The sequence below is a fragment of the Gallinula chloropus genome (genome assembly GCF_964237585.1).
Source record: "Gallinula chloropus genome assembly, chromosome: 2".
Taxonomy (NCBI): Eukaryota; Metazoa; Chordata; class Aves; order Gruiformes; family Rallidae; genus Gallinula; species Gallinula chloropus.
The window spans coordinates 129,257,636-129,275,680 of record NC_140086.1 but is presented as its reverse complement, the minus strand read 5'-3'; the positions used below and the strand labels follow the sequence as shown (position 1 = coordinate 129,275,680).

The following is an 18,045-nucleotide window of genomic DNA, read 5'->3' as shown; positions in this document are numbered from 1 at the left end:
TGATGGTTTGTTTTCCTGAGAGCAGACGTGAACTTTGCACAAAGTATCATGGGACAGATAACTTATCAGTTCATCTATGATTTATTTGCAGGCGTGTATCTGCTATTCAGCTAGAGGCATTAACCATTCCTGACTCTAATCCAAGAGATCTGGCATGGGAGGAATGGTTTGTTGTCATCCATAGAGTGCTCTGATCTGGGAAAGCCTAATCGCATAGGTCTTAGGTGACGCTTAAGCACTTATTTTTTAAATAGCTGTCTTTTGAATCAGTGTTTTGCCATTATTAAAACACCCCTAGAGTACAGAACATTATTTTTTCACTAGTTTTAATTCTCTTATAAAAGGGTTTAGGTGTGTCTTGGTTATTTATGATCGCAAAGGCTGGTCAGTGATCCTAAGTGGAGGGCAAAGGGCCTCTTTCCCTTCTGCGCTGCACTGATGCCAAATATAAAAGGCGTCTGTCTCAGGTTTGGGAGGAAGGGGAATGTCATGTGTGAATTCACAGCCAGTAACGGCATCCACACAGAATTACTTTGTCAAGTTGTCAGTGTCTTTACAGCACGTTGCGCATATTAAATGGTTTGCAGGTCTTGTGTCTGTATATCCCTGGAGCAGCAGTTTTGTTGTAGTCATGTAGCCTAAGGAAACAGAATTTAGCCCATAATGATAGTATTTTTTCTTGGCACAAATTTAATTGAAAAAACAGCAAAGGTTTTCCAGGCTAAAAGACCTTGCACAGGTTTTGGTTTTTCATTTGGGTTTTTTTTCCCCCGCCTAACAAAAGGTCTTTTGCTTAGAAGCCTATTCTTTCATTGGAGCCCTAGCACACGTCTTCTGGTAGAGTAATCAGTATTTGCTTTACACTGGCTTTAACTCTAATTTGACACTGGCTGTGCCTGTGCCAGTCGGCACTGACAGGGCACTAAACCCACACATTTTTCTGGTTACCTCCCCTAGGGAAAGTCTAGGACCTGGTAGTCTAGGTCCAAGTGTCAACCATAACACATCACCTGAGGAACACTGGCAGCTTGCTAACGGCTTCATCAGTTTTCCTTCTCCTATTAAATAAGACAAGAAAATTGCCAATCACTGGATGTGAAACCAAATTATGAGCGCTGACACATCACACAGGGGGAACTGTATGAGCATGTTCAAAGAGTATGTTTAGACCGGTTGAGAGGACGTTGTTTTTCTCCCAAAAGCAGGATCGTTTACCTGGTGTGGGTATGCCACTATACACGTGGAACAGAGGTATCTTATTTATGTCATGTTAGTGCAGAGATGGGTGCTAGGTGCTTAATTCCACAAAACTAGCCCCCTACATAAAGAAACTACATCTTTATCTTGTTACAGGTTTAGAAAAACCCACCTAAATGTACGCAAATTTCTTCACAATTACCGCCTATCTGCTACTGGCTTGACATTTAAATTAACACGTGCTCCTTGGGGGTCTGGGGGTGATTTGCATAGGCCTTTAGTTGGGTGGGCCACCTTACCCTTTCCCCAGGGTGAGCAAGACACTGGGGTTGACTTGAGGCTTTGCTGGACATCGCCCAGCCCCCAGGGCCTGCTAGGGCCCGTGTAGCCCTTTCGTAAGGCAGCTCCTCTTCAAGGGTGCAGTTGTTTGCAAAGCAAGGCAGTGTATTTAACCCTAAATCAAACCGTGTCTAAGCATCAACCAAAACACATTCCTGTCCCCCTTAAGTGGAAGATTCTACTTTATGGGCATCATCAGCACAGGAACCTCCCTGCTGCTTCGTTTATGCTTTAAAACCTGGAACAGCCTGCACCGATTGCTGCCCTTTTGCGTGGCGCAGGACCCATCCGGGCATACGGATACGGATCTGTACAAACACCCTGGAGCGCCGGCTGCCCCTGGGCCACGTAGCATTCCCCAGGCTGGGGTGAGGGGTTGCCCGCTGTATCCCGTCCACCCCTCCGGCACACCCCGCCGGCGGGAGGGGAGGCACGGCAACGCACAGCACCGCGCGGCCCGGGCGGGCAGCAGGTGGCGGGGCAGGGCCGAAGGCCGCATGCGCGGGGCTGGCGGCGGGCTTTGGGCAGGAGCACGTGCGGGCGCTGTGGGCCTTGTCGTCCGGAGCCGGCCTGAGCGCTACAGGTAGCGCTGCGGGGGAGTGGCTGGGGAGGCTGGCACCGGGCCCTGGCTGCAGGCGGTTCCCGGGGGCGTGAGGAGGGGGCTTTGCTCTGCCGGCTGGAAATCATGTCTGCACCAGCCTTACAGCACTTCCTCCGGTAAAAAATAGGGGTGGGTTTTTTGCTAAAGCAACGGGTGCCTCTTGCTCGGCGGGGACAGAGATGTGGGGGTGAGGCGGGAGGAGAGCGGGAGCCTGTTAGGCAGTGGACCCCAGAAGTCGTGCGGGTCTGCAGAGCGGGTGTGTGTACCTCCTGCCCCACGGGCCTCTGGAAGAATGCCTTGATTTCCCTTTTAACTCCAGATGTCTTGTAGTGTTTCAGAATCCCTTGGCATGGATGGAGACACGGAGTGCGACAAAGGTAACGTGAAGGGGTTTTTAAAACAAAAAGTAACGCAATTTTACATCTGATAGTAATTAATTTTTGTTTGCTTGTTTGTTTGTTTGTTTGTCTTTCCTCTCCCTGAAGTTGAAGAAGTGGTGGGCTGCCACGTTGAAGATGCTGTAACATTTTGGGCACAGGTGAATTCAGGCAACTACTTGATTTTAACTGAGGCGTTTAATCCTGTCCTCCCCACTGCTCCCCCCGGCGAGTTTCTGTAAAGTGAGCTTAAATGGTAGTGTTTGATGTTGGGGAAAAAAAAGTTACTTTGACTACTGAATTTTAAGTTTTTATTGTCCCTGTTAAAGTGAAATAAGTTATTCTTTTGCGAAATGTCAAAAAGAATTGGTCATCCGTCTGTTTGAATTGTGGGTGGTTTTCTTGAATACATGGCAGACCCTATGCCAAAAATACAAATACATTTGGAATTAAAATATTTGCTGTTGACTGAAGAGTACTGTAGGAGGCAACTGGAGTCCTGCTGGGGGTGGATCCCCCTTCTAACTGCTGAGTGTGTGGGGCAGTTTCAATGAAGTTTGACATGGAGATGGTTCAAAGGTGCTTGGACCTTTCAAGTTATGTGTAGGTAAGCAGGAGGGTGTTGGAGGAGGTGGGGGAACAAGACAAAGTGAAACACCCAGAACAAAAAGTTTTCATTGATGTGGAGGTTGCAGCAGGGAGAGTGGAAAATCCAGGGAGAGCATAAGACTTGCATATTCTGTTTGGTCTGCTGGTTTCTGTGTGTGTGTAGTAGTCAGCAGTTGTGTAGCTTTGAGCCAGTTGGGACACACACACCCCAAAATTGCTCATTCTGTTTATGGAATAACATTTTATAATAAAGGGGTTTTTACATGTAATAGTCATAGGTAATTCTCCTTTACATTCTTACGGTGGCATTCTCAGACTCAGTCGTGGTGTTTTTAATATTGTAAGGTATAAAAACTAGGAGCGAACTTCTAAGGCTAAATGTTTAGTTGCACTAGTATTTTCTTTACTGTTCTGAGCTCTGGATCCTTTCATTTGAATTACAAGCAGAATGTTGTCTAAAAAATACTGTATTACTGGAATTGACCCAGTTTTATAGTGGTTCAGATACCAAGTTGCAATGGGAAAGAGACTTGCTTCTCTCAAGCAAACTAGAACCCAAGTCTGGCAATTAACAAGGGGCATACCAGAGCTTTTGTCTCCTTATATTAATGAGGGAAAGAAAAAGAACTTTAAATACATACTAAAATTTGTGAGGCAGGACTTATAAAAAAGATCTGGATGCCTCTTGCAGGAACTTGTAATTAAGCTGTTAAAAACATTAATTGCAAACTATTACTCTGAGGTACATTACCTGCCCTTGATAAATTTTATTAATTTTTGGAAGAAAATGAGAGCAGGCTTAACAAATGCAACTAAAATCATGAAGCTTGAAAGCTTAATGCAGGGCATTACTTGTCTCAACAGCATTACAACTGTTTTGATTTCGTTTTTGGCTGCTATAAGCCATCAAACATCTATAAAAGTGACAGTTAATAACTTGTACCCTCTCCCTACATTTCTTAGAATGTCAGTAGATGTAATGACCTCATGAAATTAAGTTGTGCGCTGGCAGAAACTTGTCCTGGGGCTAATGCAGTTTTTGGCAAACCTGATTTTGGTAAGGTAAGCAGGTTGTATATATGTGGAGTTTGTTTTCTTTTCACCTGGATATAAAAGCCTTAATTATATGCAAGCATTTTCTTAGGTATCTTCTTGATTTTTGAGATTCTTAAGAGAATGTTAAAGATCTGTGGGATCTTAAGATCTCCTTAAGGACTGTTGGCTTTCCTAAAGAAAAATGCTTGTTTTGTGGGAACAAGTTTAAATCTGCACTTCAGACTTCAGCTAAATTATGCAACAGTAGGGGTTTTTTTAACACTCAGGAATTACTTTGAGAAGTGAAAATACGGAGCACCGATTTCTCTTTTGTTGTCCAGTATACTTTATAGCTTATCTTTGACAAGACAGCAGCGCTTTCTCAGAGATGTGATTCTTTGCTCCATCTCAAAAACTGTGGAAGGTCTTACAAAAACTTGCAACATTAGGTGCATTGGACAAAGCCCTCTTTAGAAAATAACAAGAACATGTTTAATAGCAGTTCTGTGATGAATGTATGGAGTGGTGGTGACTTCTGCTGTGTGAAGTACTGATGGTTTATTATAAAGCAAGGATTAAACGAAACGATTTGTCTGGGCTGTTTGTGTGTGCAGGTGAATGACCTTCTGCCTTCCCCTTGAAAAGGAAGAAAATGCACCAGCAGCAAACCCAGCATGTTTGTGCTGTGACTGGCCAGTTCCTTTGTCGGGCTTGCTAGGCCATCAGTGTCAATAAAATGTCATAGCAACACATCAGAAAAGCCACAGGAGTTTACTGCACAAAATGTTGGTGTTTTTCTAGTTAGAAACTTTTCTAACTAGAAACTACTGTTTTTGGAGTAGAGCTCTGTGCTTCTGAAGCATTAGCCTGTATCGTTAAGTGAGGTAGGATATCAGATACAGTCCTTTGTTTTCATACTGCTGTTGGGATATTCATAGGAGTGTGAAAGCGAGATTTGTAATGTATTACAAAAAGCACTTTCAGGTATGGTTGTATCTTCAGAATGCTGTATTTTTTTTCCCCAGATTTATGGTGGCTGTTTCTCTGAAGATAGGTGCTGGTACAGATGTACGGTGCAGCAAGTGATCAACGATGAAAAGGCAGGAACCTTTTTTTAAAAGTCCTGATTTGTGTATCAGTTCCACATGCAGGATAATAGGGATGATAAGCAGTTCTCTCTCTTTTTGAAACTTGGGTGAAAGCATTTAAGAACAGTGACTGCGAACGCGGGGTACAAATTCACGTGATGTTGAAAAATGCTGATGAAGAGACTGGCGAAGCATGACATGCTTGCAAAGTGCTGTTTGTGTCTCCTGATAAAGAGATTCCCGAGTGCTAGTGTTGTTAACCCATGTAATTTAATTACAAAACTTCTGAGAGTGGAAAATGGCAGCCTTTATTTGACATGTTATTGCTGATGCAAATGGTCTGAAAGAGAAGTTAATCAGCATTAGGTGACTAGTACAGAAAGCTGGTGGTTCCTATTTAAAATCATAATTTCTAGATGAGTTGTTTGATATGGAAATGTTAGATTGTATGTATGTCCATTGAAGAAAGACTTTTATGTTGCTTCTTAATTGTAGCCCTTAGAGGAAAAAAAATATGCTAGCAAAGATCTGTTTTGTTACTTCAAGTTTTTTTTTGCTAAGCCTTTGCAGAGATACCAAAGTAAGAGATTTCTCTAACTTGGTTCCTTCCTCTGAAGGGTGTCTAGGCTTAGCACAGAAGATTCTGATCTCTGCAACATACACGTGTGGTAAAATGCTTCTATTCTAGCAGTTGCCTGCAGATATTTCTGTAGGAGGTTTGTGTAACCTCTGCTGATGTGTTTTATGTTACCGTTGCAGTGTCAGGTATTGTACATTGACTATGGAAATTCAGAGGTTCTGAATAGATCAGAAATAGTTGAAATTCCACCAAACTTGCAATGTCCGAGCATTGCCAAGAAGTACAGACTCTGGGGACTGCAGGTGCCAACGGATCAGAACTTAAATGCGTTTGACCAGGTGAGTAACAGATTTTGAAGCTTTTGGATGACGGGATCTGTCACAGATGCGGCCAAGTATCAGTACGGCGTCAGCAGGAGAGGTCTTCCAGCAGCTGGATCTTTAACTGTGAAGGCAGGGCACGCTGGGAAGGACTGAGTTGTTGCCCTCAGCATACTCTATAAACAAAAATGATTTTGTCAAAAACGGTTCAGATTGTACTGTGTGTGTGCATGCTGATTCTAGAGTATGCTTTTGCCATCTTTGGAGCCTCAGGTCTATTTTTGACTGACCTAAGTTCTTTCTAGCACTGAGGAAACAGAGTACCTCTGTTTCTTTCCTTTCAGAGGAAAAAATCACCTCCCTTGAGTCACAGAACCTGTAGTAAATTCATTTCTGTGAGCAAGCTGCTTGAATGCTGCATGCCTGGGTACTGCACAAGCTTCTGGTCAGGAGAGAGAGTGGCAGGTGAATGTGAGTGGTAGCAGGAGCCTTATTGGCCCTGGCCAGCAGCAAATGTCTAAAACTCAGGATCTGATGCCAGCAGGACTGGTAGAATCTTTGAGCCGTACTTGAGTGGCACTGATCACCATTGGTTGAGTTTTACTAGGTGGTCTTGCTTTCCAGGACTGCACTCTAGGAATCTTAATGGCATGCCACTTCAAGGCTGTCACTGGCACTGCTCGTGATAAAGCAGCCGTGGCTTGGGAGCAAGATTTGCTGGAGGATGTAGGAAGCAGCTGTCCTGCTTGCCTTGTCCACATCCCTCCTTCCTGCAGAGGAGAACCTGAGACACCTTGCATACTGTCTCATCCCTGTCATCCTGTTGACATTGCTTAATGTGATTACTTAGGTGAAAATCCCAGTTATTAATTTCCTGTTGTGGGTTTTTTTCCCCCTTTTTGTTTGGGTTTTCATTGGGTTTTCTGTAGGCTTTTTAAAAATAATTCTGTTGCTCAAGGGCAAACTTCATGTGATTACACTGTGTAGCTTTCCTGCCCCCTCCCCGTCTTAATTTTCAGCAAAACCAGCTTGTAGCAGTGGTGGGATAAAAAGAAAAACACCCTGTTAATAAAAGATTCTCCTGAACATCTTGTGAAGGTCTTGAGTGTGTTATCCAGTCTTTCAAAGCTGTTTTTCTTTGATACGAGTGAGGAAATTGATAGCTGCTGATGCTGGCTTTTTCCCGATTTCTAAAGAGTGCTTTAAGTAAGGTAGACTTCTGTAAGGAAGATACACAGTTTCTCACTGTGTTCTATTTCAACTTCTGGACCATTTATTGAAAGGCTGTCAAGTAATAATTTTTTAAAATTTTATTTTGTATAATGCCATTTTTATTTTACAGGGGAAAAAGTTCTTGAGTAGCCTAGTTTTTGAAAAAGCAATAAAAATCCGATACAAAGCCAAGCACAAAGATGGTACCATTATTGCCCAGGCAGAATATGAAAAAACTGATATTGGAGAAGAGGTGGCTAAGGCTGGGTTTGCTGAAAAATGCACGTCTCCCAGAAACAGCAAGGATGCAGAAGGGAGAAAACCAGATGTCATGCAAAACCAGTATCGGAAGATAAAAGGTACAGCTCCACTGTGGGTAAGCAGATCTGATCACATGCTGCACAGCATCCCAGGAGGGCACTTTGACCACATAGCTCCTGGCACAAGGAATCAGAATTTTGGAATCCGCCTGTTTGCCCCCAGGTAAGGCAGTGGGATGTCACAGGAAACGTTGTATGGGTGATCTGATTAGCTTAGTTGCTGGGATGTGGGTGTATGAGAAGATGGAAGAGGAAGTGAGTATCGAAAACACCAAGTTCAATTTCATTCTTTCCAGCATCCAGTAATCCTAGTCCTCGATGTAAGGGAAGCGTGTGTGTGCATGCTGTGCTGGTGGGAATTAACGACACTAATCCCTATAAAACTGTTGATTAGTAAGTGTTGTTGCTGGTTGTATAGCTTGTTCTTGATTTGATTTCCAGAGACAGGCTGCTCTTGAGTATCTTAATGTTAGATGTTGAAAAAGATGGAAGGAGTAGTAGCTAATAAGATACCAGAGGAGAAGATACCAGAAAGCTTAGTTGAAAGCGAAGGTTGCAGGACCTCTAGCAGATTATGCAGCAGTAGGTGATGCAGTAACATTTGGTTTAGAGTCTCTCTAATTTCTGTAGGATTGTCCTTGAGACTTTTTGTCGTCATCCCCTGTTTATTTACCTCTGTTAAAATCTCTCTGGACACAAATGTGGAATGTAAAAATACACTTACCTAACAGGAAAAACATATTTTAGTGACTTATTTGTCTAGGAATGTAACAATGTGTGCTTTTAAGAAATAAAGCCAGCAATCACCGTGTCGAGTAAGCTTTAAGGGATAACCGTGTCTCTGCAACTTGTAATTACATTGACAAGAGGTGGTGGTAAGTTGGCAGTTACAGCTGTTGACAGAAATCTTTTTAAAGAGGCTTGTCCTACAGTTGCTAGGATTGCCATGGCAACAGGCTGCTGAGAAAAATGTTTGTGGGTGGGAAAGATGGTACTTGGCATACAGAAAGTTGAGGTGGTGTAAGAAGGGGTTTTTGTTTTTGAGAACATTACAACAAAAACAACACCCCACAACCCAACTTGTTCAGAATCTGTGAATGTTCCATAATTTGAGCTTCTTGAACATTTTAATGAGTCACCTGAGGGCACACCCTTCCACATACCAGCACGGCATCCAAATCTGTTCTACAATGAGATCCCTTAGGCAAGTCTGCACTTCTAACAAATGCTAATATGAAATGAGGTACTCTACAATAAATTTAGATTATTTTTTTTTTAAATGTGCCTCATCCTGAATTATTTTGATACTCTGATCTGCTCTGAGTTGCAAAAAAAGAAAGCTTTGTTGTTCTGTTTTGTTTTTCCTTGCACATCACAGGCATTTTCGAGGTGGTATTCCTGGGAAGGAAGTAAGGGAAGAAGCTAGGGTGTAACCAGAGTCAGGCGGGTGAAGATGAAGTTGATGTGACGTGTAGTGGAGCTCTCTGTACACTGCTGTCACAGATGTCTACACATCACTCTGTTCCATTGTAAACATGGCTTTTAGGGTATAGGTCCAAACCACCCACCTTAAAGTGCTTTGGCTTATTTAGTATCTAGAAGATCTGAATTACAACGGACCTCGACTCTTCTGGGTCTGCAGTGTGGTGTGGTTAGATGGTTTTGAATGGGAAAGACTTTTGACTTAGTGATTGTGAAAACATAGAAATGATGAATTTTTTTTTCCCTAGTGTTTTGTAACGGGCATTGTAAAGATTGTCAGGGAGAAGGACAATGGATTGTGAAGTGGTAAAGAGTGCGTAGGTGCTCCTGTAACTCTTTTTGATGTGTTCTGTAGTCATTACTGAAATTACAATAGCATGAAAGAATGCATGTTTTGTGTTTTTTGGTTTTTTTCTTTTTTAAAATTAATTCCTCTTAATTTTTAAAAGGGAAAAAATGCTAGCTTCTACAGCACTGTCAGACACTGGCTTGGCACAAATAAGACTAGATCAGAAGCTGTGTGCACAGAAAGAAGTTCTCAGAGGGGAGAATATAAATTTTGTCCAGAGGCAGAAGGAACTAGAATTGAAGGTTGAGGAGCTGAAACGTGAACTCGAGGTATGTGGGAATGCAAAGAGGATGTTTCTCTCCTTGTTGCAAGGGTTTCTGGCAACGCTTCTGTCTTACAGTTTCATCATACTGCAGTTTAACTGTGCACTGCTGTTGGGAATGCTGAGGGATTAAGCTGCTTGAGTGAGGTTTGCCCTGCCTCAGGGAGGTGCTGTCAGTGTGTGTCAGCACGTGTTCTGCAGCCCACGTTTGACCCTCACTTCCCTTGCTGTATGTGCTGATGTAGCTGCTGGCTTGGGTGTAGGTGCTCAGTTTGAATGTGGAGTCTGGCTCTTTGTGATTAAAACACACTTTGTGCATAAGGGTGCCCTGTCTTTTTTTCACTTACTTAGGAAAAAACAACGTTCTGTGTGCTGGGCTGAAAATTCCTGAGCATCACAGAATTGTAGTGGCTGTAGAATTTTTAGAACTGGATAAAAATTATTTCCTTAATTGCTGCTTAACAGAAGAGATAATCAATTTTATTTCCAGGGGAAGATCCTCACAGTATCTGAGAAGCACAGTACTTGGGAATGGTTGCTGATAGGCTTAAAAATGCTGTGAACAGCAAGTGAGATAAACTGCAGTAGTCAGAAGAGATTGTGTGAAAAGATGTTATGTTTGCATGAATTCAGAAAAATGTTGTGCAAACTCTTACCTCTATAGATACGAAAGGAAAATATCCCATTATGCAAATCCATTCACACCCACAGACTTGAGCTTATCTGCAAATACAAAACTGAATCCTTCTGTGTTTGGGGGGTTTTGTTAGTGGTTTTGGTTTTGTTTTGGTGTGTTTGGTTGGTTTGCTTTTTTTTTAAATATATATAGTGAGACTGAAAGGCAAGATTGTTTCAATACCTGAAGCAGGGTTTATAAAAGCATTTCTGTGGTATGAGAGCAAGAACTTTTAAATTTTAGGTTGCCTGTTGAGGTGTATAGCCTGATGTGCTGTGTTGGCTGCTTTTTTTTTGGGACTAGAATATACCTTGTGTTGTTTTATGAGCTTCCTACAAGGAGTGTTCTTGGTTGGTTGTATATACAGTGGGAGTTTTTGTTGTACTGTACCATTTTGAGGTGTGGTAGTGATGAGAATAAGGAGTTTTATGATGTCCTGGGTTAGTGGGTAGGAATTTTTCAGCAAGCAAAGAAAAAATTCCATGTTGTCTGAAAACTTGGTAGCAAATGGAGAGTAATTGAAGAAATGCTTGAACGCATCACTGCTGAAATGAGAAGGAAATGAACTGTTAAGTTCTAAGAAGATATTAAATAAAAATGATTCTCATTGTGTTTTATGTCTTCCTAGGCATTTTCTTAGTGTTTTGAAGAGGACCAGCTCTGTGTGTGTCTATCTCTAGCTTTCATAAGTCTAAATTACAGGCTGAATGTTGGTAACCCTGGCTGTCTGATGTGTTGATTTATCTTTACTTCTTTTTGCTGAAATGCTGCTCCAAAAATGATAATTCAGAGCCAGAAGGAAGCATCCAGAAAAACTGCTGAGAGTTTTGAGGAAACACTAAGTACTTACATTGGAACGAAGATGAGAAACTTGGCTGCCAAGGTGAAGGCACTGAGGGAAGTGAGGTATGTGTTGTTTTCTGAACTAGTACTGTTTATCATTGCTCTGTTTATCTTTTGAAGTCTTGCATGCTTTTTTGTTTCCCAGAAGTTTTTGTTAATTTTCTAAGAAAAACGTGGTGGTGTACACAGAGGGCAGTACTTCCAAAGGGCAGGGCTGAAACCTGATCTTTTTGGAAGCTCTTTGGAATTTGCCTTCCCTGCTGCTCAGTGTTTATCAGATGAGTTTGATTCACTTCTTTACTACAAAGGAGCTTTCAATTTCAGCTTTAATAAGATGTTAATTAGTAAATGCAGCTAGTTGTTCAAAGTAACTAGGTAGTCAGAGTTCCTTGGGTGTTTGTATTGCTGTCAGAGGTGTATATGGGTAGTCTAAATTACCCTTCTGGTATTAAAAGAAGAGAGAGAAAACTCTAGTGGGAAGAAGGCTTGAAATAGAAATGACCATCAGCTCCTTTAAGAAGGAATGTATATATTAGTATATGTGCTTGTGGAAGATGAGTAAAAAACCCAAGAAACAATACTGGAGGGGAAATATGACAAAAGGAAAATTTAAGAGCAGGAGGGGATTTCCATGTGCTGTCTCATCAGTATTGAGGTACAACGATTGTATTCCTGGCCCATTTTCCTTTATCAAAACCCCCCCCAAAAAATCAACAAAATCCCCAAAACAGCAAAATGAGACAAATTGCAGCTGTTGTCTTTTGAAAGAAATCAAGTTATTAACGAGGCAGTTACTATATTGGTTCATATGTTCAGGGAGGCTGAGTAACATTGATTTTTTTTTTTTTTTTTTTTTAAACTGCTTGAGTTCTGGAAAAAAAAAAGTCCTGATAAAATATTATCTCCTCAAAACTTAGGCAAGTGAGCAAGAGCAGTCACCTTGGGGAGCAGCTTTCAGAAGCCATCAATGTGGTTATAGAAGGATGTCTCACTTTCCCGTGTTCCTTGGAAAAACTGCAGAAGACTTGGACAGAGTATGACTTGGCTCAGGAGAGGATTCAGTTATGCAGGAATATGGTAAGTTGGAATGAATTTTTCTCAAGAACTGCAATTTAACAGCTACTGACAGAGTGTTTTGTGAGTGTAGCTGGATAGCAGCAACACAGCGTGGGAACATCTGTCCCTTGCTAGATAACGTTGGAGGCTTTGCCACCTTTGCAACAATATTTGAGGAGCGTTCTAGTTTTGTGCTAAACTTCGACTTTTTGATGCCCTTGGGGTTTTGTTGGGATTTTGTTTCTGTTAAAGAAGTAGGGAGAAATGAGAACCAGGTAGCTAAAAGTGTTCTGTAATGGTTCGGAACGGCTGCAGCCGCAGTGTCTGTCTGTCTGTCAGACCTTGCGCTGCACCATACTTGGTGTGTGTTTCCCTCGTTGCGGCGGGGACGGGACGGACAGGGAGAGCCGGTGCGTAGGGAGAGCCGTATGCAGAGGCGGTTGTATGGGAAGATGGGCTTGTGTAGGGGAAAGCTGCCATCTAGTGCAACTCGTGTGCAACGGCAGGCCCGAAAAAGCCGGGCTGGGTGCGCGGGCAGGGCTGCGTCGGTGAGGTCGGTGATGTGCTGTGTGTGTCTCTGGTGTGCGGCGATGCCGCTTTTGGGAAGGGAAGGTGTGTGGCAGGCAAGTCCGTAAGGCATTGGGTGTGTGTGTGGGGGAGTAGTTGTGCGGCTGGGAGAATGGCAGCAAATGTGTTGTGACTATTTTCGAGTATAACCTAAAACATTTTAAAGGTGTTTGCTCAAGAAATGTCTCTATGTTACACTGAATTTAACAGCTCATGAAATGGAGCAGGAGTTAATGAGCCATGAGGAGAACTCAAGTTCTATTTTTGTTGCTTGTGCAGGGAAAGGTATTAAAATGTCTATAGCACAGCACAAATTTGATTGCTGTGGGTGACAATAAATTATTTTGCTTAGTAAAAGCTGTCAAATGTCACTTGACACCAGTGAGATAAGTGCTGATAAGCAGATGATGTTTTAGTGTTGCATCTTGTATAGGAGAGTAATGTGTAGAAGAATAGCTAGGTTATGAGTTACTGAAGAGGCAGCGCTGCTTACAGATTCACTTGCATGAGCCTTCCATGGGTAAATTCCTGATCTCACATAAAATAATAGCAGTTCCAGTTTCCTGGAGATCACATGGGATGGTTGAGCTCAAGTGGGTCTATAAGTCTTGTTGAACTACAGCAGACAAATAAAGCAAAGCTGTCTTACAACTTGGTTTTGCCCCATCATCCAGTTGTGCCTGGACTTGGGCTAGGAATGCAAGGAGAGAAAACTTCCAACGTGGACAAGAGTTAGGGCAGGTGCAGATGGAGTGATGTGACTGGAGTGAGTCTTGGTGTGTTTGTTTAGTAGAAAATATGATTGCTTTGGTGTCATTCAGGGGGCAGTGTGTGTGAAGTTTTGGGTTTTTTTTTATTTTCTTTGAATTGCCAACCCCAGCAAGCAGCATTCTTCCATGGAAAACCAATGAAAAGTGGTTTCATTCTTAAAGAGTGTTTGAGCTTTTCTGAGGGACCAACATTGGAATATGTTAGTCTCAACATGGTTACCTGTTCAGTTGTGAGTGGCTGACAATGAAGCCATGTCTGCATGATGTTGTAGTGTTACACTGCCAGTCTAGAGCAGATGGGTTAACTCTGCTTAATCTACCAACCTAGCTGTCAGAATTGGTTTTACTAAGTTAAACCTTGCTATTCAGTTGCCTAAACGATGTGCTCTTGCTTTAACCTCCCTGGAGTGCTGATGCCCCCTCTCACTGTCACAAACCTCATTTGTTTCTAAGTTCTGGGAGCAAACATCTTATCTTGCTTTGGGAGAAACCTCATAAGTCTTAAATACCAGAGGTATGAGTAAACACAGTAAAGTTTGAGTGCAGTGTAAGTGGCATTATTTCGGTTTTCATGGTCTATTCTTTCTTAGTTGGTTTATGCTGGTTAAGCTGACTCTCTCCTGGATGCTGTCCCAAAATGAAGATGGGCAGCTGGAGCATTTATTCTTCATAAGGTGTTTATGTAATGTGGGTCTTGGAAACATAAGAAGAGCTGAGGCAGTACTAGGACATGGTGTGTATGAATATAACAGAGATGGTTCTTCTGGAGTGGAAATGCTTAAAAATAGGTTTAAAACTAATCATGGAAGTTGATGTGAATGCTGTGTCCACATAGAAGGTAGTGGTGCTCATCAGTTTACCAGCTCTTCTATGGAATGTTACTGCAAGGAGGGCAGGTCTATGGATGAAGAAACAGGGATAATTAGAAGTTCCCCTGACTGTAGTGTAGACAGATAATCATAGTAAGCGGGTGTGATAGCAGCACTCCCAGACACTGCACGTAGTGTTTTGGGGATGTGTCGCTTAATTTATGGTTTTGATTCAGAAACTTGCTGGATCTGTAGTGTACATACTGAGCTTTTTTTGTGGGAAGGCTGCAAAAATAGTCATGCCAGTGTTAAAAAAGGGGAACTAGTCAGTTTGTTTGAAATGAATAAAAAATGTAGTGGGGGAGGGTGGAATAAATAAAGCCGTCTAATGAGGATGCTGATGCCAGAGCCACCTTAGATACTCCATATATTGTAGAGTAGCAACTTGCATTAAAGGGAACAAAAAAATGGGGCCAGAAGTAGCAATGGGCTCTTAAACTTGATTAGAATGGAGGGGGGATTCTTTTTTTCCTTATTTATGTAATCTTTGAATCACACTAAAGCAAGAAGGCATCGAGGTGATTGCACTGTACGCACCCTGCTTTGATGGACTTCGATAAGAGCTGCTGTAGTTATCAGAAATGAGGTGGTAAGGTAGCTTGGAATTTGGTGTATGACCAGGTCAGGTTGATTGTGTGAAATTGTTTCTGGAGTTGTTTATTTTTCCAGAGATATAAGATGAACCAGGCACAAAATAAAACAGAATTAAGCTTCTTGAGAACACACTAAGAGCTTCACAAACTAGGCAATTTAATGTGTGCTCTTCTGATGAGCTAGATGCCAAATGCCCATCAAAGCTGCTCTGTTGCTCCTCAGCTGGACTGGGGAGAGAAAATACGATGAAAGGCTCATGAGTTGAGGTAAGGACAGGGAGAGATCCCTCATCAATTACTGGCATGGGCAAAACAGACGTGACTTAAAAATTAATTGAATTTTTACTGAGGAAAACAGAGGAGTGAGAAATATAACAAAATCTTTAAAACACCTTCCCCTGCCCTTCCTAGGCTCAACTTTACTCCCGATTTCTCACCTTCCTGTCCCCCTGTGCCACTGGGAGAGAGAGAATGGGAGTTGTGGTCAGTTCATCACATGTCCCTGCTGCTCATTCCTCCTCAGGGGGAGGACTTCTCACAGTCTTCCCCTGCTCCAGCGTGGGGTTCCTCTCATGGGAGACAGTCCTCCAGCATCTTCTCCAACACAAGTCCTTCCCTTCTTCATGAACTGCTCCAGTGTGGATTCCTTCTACAGGTGCAGACCTTGAGGAACAGATTGTTCCAGCGTGGATCCCCCCCAGAGTCACCAGTGTGTTCCAGCATGGGCTTCTTTCTCCAAGGGTCCACAGGTCGTGTCAGCAGCCTGTTCCAGTGTGGGCTTCCCAGTGGGTCACAGCTTCCTTCAGGCATCCACCTGCTCTGGTGTAGGGTCATTTTCCATGGACAGCAGAGGGTCAGCCTGCCTCACCGTGGTCTTTGCCACAGGCTGCAGGGGAATCTGTGCTCTGGTGCCTGGAGCACCTCCTACCACTCCTTCACTGTTTCCCCTCACATCATCCTGCTCATCTCTCCAGCTGTGTTGTGCAGGATTTTTCCCTTTCTTAACTGTGTTACCCCAGAGGTGCTGCTGCTGCTGACGGGCTGGGCCTTGGCCAGCGGCGTGTCCATCTTGGGGCCAAGTGACATTGGGTCTGTTGGTCTCGGGGGAACCTTCTAGCAGCTTCTCACAGAAGCCACCCCTGTAGCCTCCCCACTACCAAAACCTTGCCATGCAAAACCAATACTAAAGCAGACTATTCAAATGCTGCCTGTGTACTTAATCCTTTGTGCAGTTATCTAACAGGCCTTGCCAGAGCCACGAACTGTTGCATGTACTTAATTAAATGGTAGACATTGGAAGGAGACTGTCCTGTGGCTCCTCAGCTGTCTGTTGGGTTCCTGGATTGTCGTTTAGTCTACTGCTTGAACTGGTATTAACTGGAGTTTGGTTGCCTTGTTGACTCTTCTACTACATTGTCTCTGTTGGTGTAGTTTTTGAAGCAGTATTCTGCAGGAATCTTGTCTTGGAAAGTGTCCTTCATACCAAGGGGTCCTTATTCTTTTTTATGCAGAATGTTACAGTAGACTTTTATATACTAGCAGGAAAACCATCAAGAAGTCTGTAAAATTGTGTGTGCTTTTGGTTGCCAGAGATGTCCAAAAAGTGCTGAAGTGCCTATTAAATATGTTGTTGTTGTTTCATAATTTTAAGTGCTGGAACAATCTATACGTTGTGTTCATGCTCTGTAGTGGAACTTAATCTACTGAGTTTTTTTATTTTTATTACCCAGCCCACTAATGTTTGGCTGAATGACAACATCTGCTCAATTGCTAATCTGAGTTTTAAAGCAGCGTGTGCTGTAACTCGGGGATTTATTTTTAGTTGGAGTTTGTCCATCTTTCAGTTTCCAACTACTGAATCTCATTCTGTCCTTGTCTGTTACAGGCAGAATGTTCCTAGTCTGTGTTCTGTAAATACTTACAGACTCCTGATTAAGGCAACTTCTAGGATTTCACTAGATAAACTAAATTCAAACCCACTCTAGAACCTGTGTTTGTTTTTGCATATATTAGAGCGTGCTTGTTAGCAGGAAGTCTTTGTTTGATTGCTCTTTGGTTCCATGTAAAAATAGTGATAGTCCCATCCTTAACTCTTGTTTTCACACCAGACTTTAAGTTTGGTAGGGTTTTTTTGGGTGGGGAAGGGAGGACATCAGAACAGTGTTACAGCCAGTTCAGTCACTTTTCTTTGTGTTTTTTGGAGATGGATGTGGAAAGGAATAGCAAATCTTTACAGTGGTCTGTAAAGCTGTAGCTTTGTCTCCATGTTCATGTATATTTTTCTGTTTGTGTAGGAATGTTGGATAAAATCACTGTGAAATAAAGTACAAAGCAAACATGCTTCTAAGTATGTTTTTTTAACTTCATCCATTTTGAAAGGTTTGGTTTTGGTGAGCCTGTTGGCACCTTGGCAGATAGGAATGTGGGGTTCCTCTCCCATTAGCAGAACTAATCCTGCCAGTCATCCTAGGGAAACTTTGGTTTCTAGAAAGTTACCTTTTGGTTTCATGACCTTACTGCAGCTAATCAGGAGGGAGTTTACAGGTCACCTGCCTGTCCTGACAGAAGGCAAGGAAAAATTGTCAGAAGGATTTTTTTTCTCTAGCAAGAAATCCTTTGCAGTCTGACTTTGTGGATGTAATTTGGCATGTATGGAAGTGTGGATAATCCACATTCTGATTCTGTAATACAATAAAAAAAATGTCCCAGTTGTCCTGCAGTTAAGTTTACAGTGGTGGTTGTGACTCTGCTATTATCAGCAGTCATGGAGAAACTGTTTCTTTGGTTGTCTGATGAGGAAGCCATAGCTTTACACTGTAAAGGATGCTGTGTTTGTGCAAGGTGGTCATGTCATAGGAGTAGGGATTAAAAACAAAATGTGCTTTTTTGCCTCATTCCTA

At 42.5% G+C, this 18,045-nt stretch overlaps 1 protein-coding gene across 1 annotated transcript in view; it reads left to right on the top strand.

Annotated features, from left to right (window-relative positions):
• Positions 1-2,486: 2,486 nt before the first annotated feature.
• STK31 (serine/threonine kinase 31) overlaps positions 2,487-18,045 on the top strand; it is a gene marked incomplete at both ends in the record, with an annotated part of 40,407 nt that continues 24,848 nt past the window's right edge. The window contains 9 exons of the mRNA XM_084260673.1: positions 2,487-2,514; positions 2,623-2,675; positions 4,087-4,185; positions 5,184-5,258; positions 6,006-6,164; positions 7,489-7,841; positions 9,610-9,778; positions 11,238-11,353; positions 12,208-12,367. Coding sequence (XP_084116799.1) covers positions 2,487-2,514; positions 2,623-2,675; positions 4,087-4,185; positions 5,184-5,258; positions 6,006-6,164; positions 7,489-7,841; positions 9,610-9,778; positions 11,238-11,353; positions 12,208-12,367 — 1,212 coding nt within the window. The remainder of the gene's footprint in view (positions 2,515-2,622; positions 2,676-4,086; positions 4,186-5,183; positions 5,259-6,005; positions 6,165-7,488; positions 7,842-9,609; positions 9,779-11,237; positions 11,354-12,207; positions 12,368-18,045) is intronic.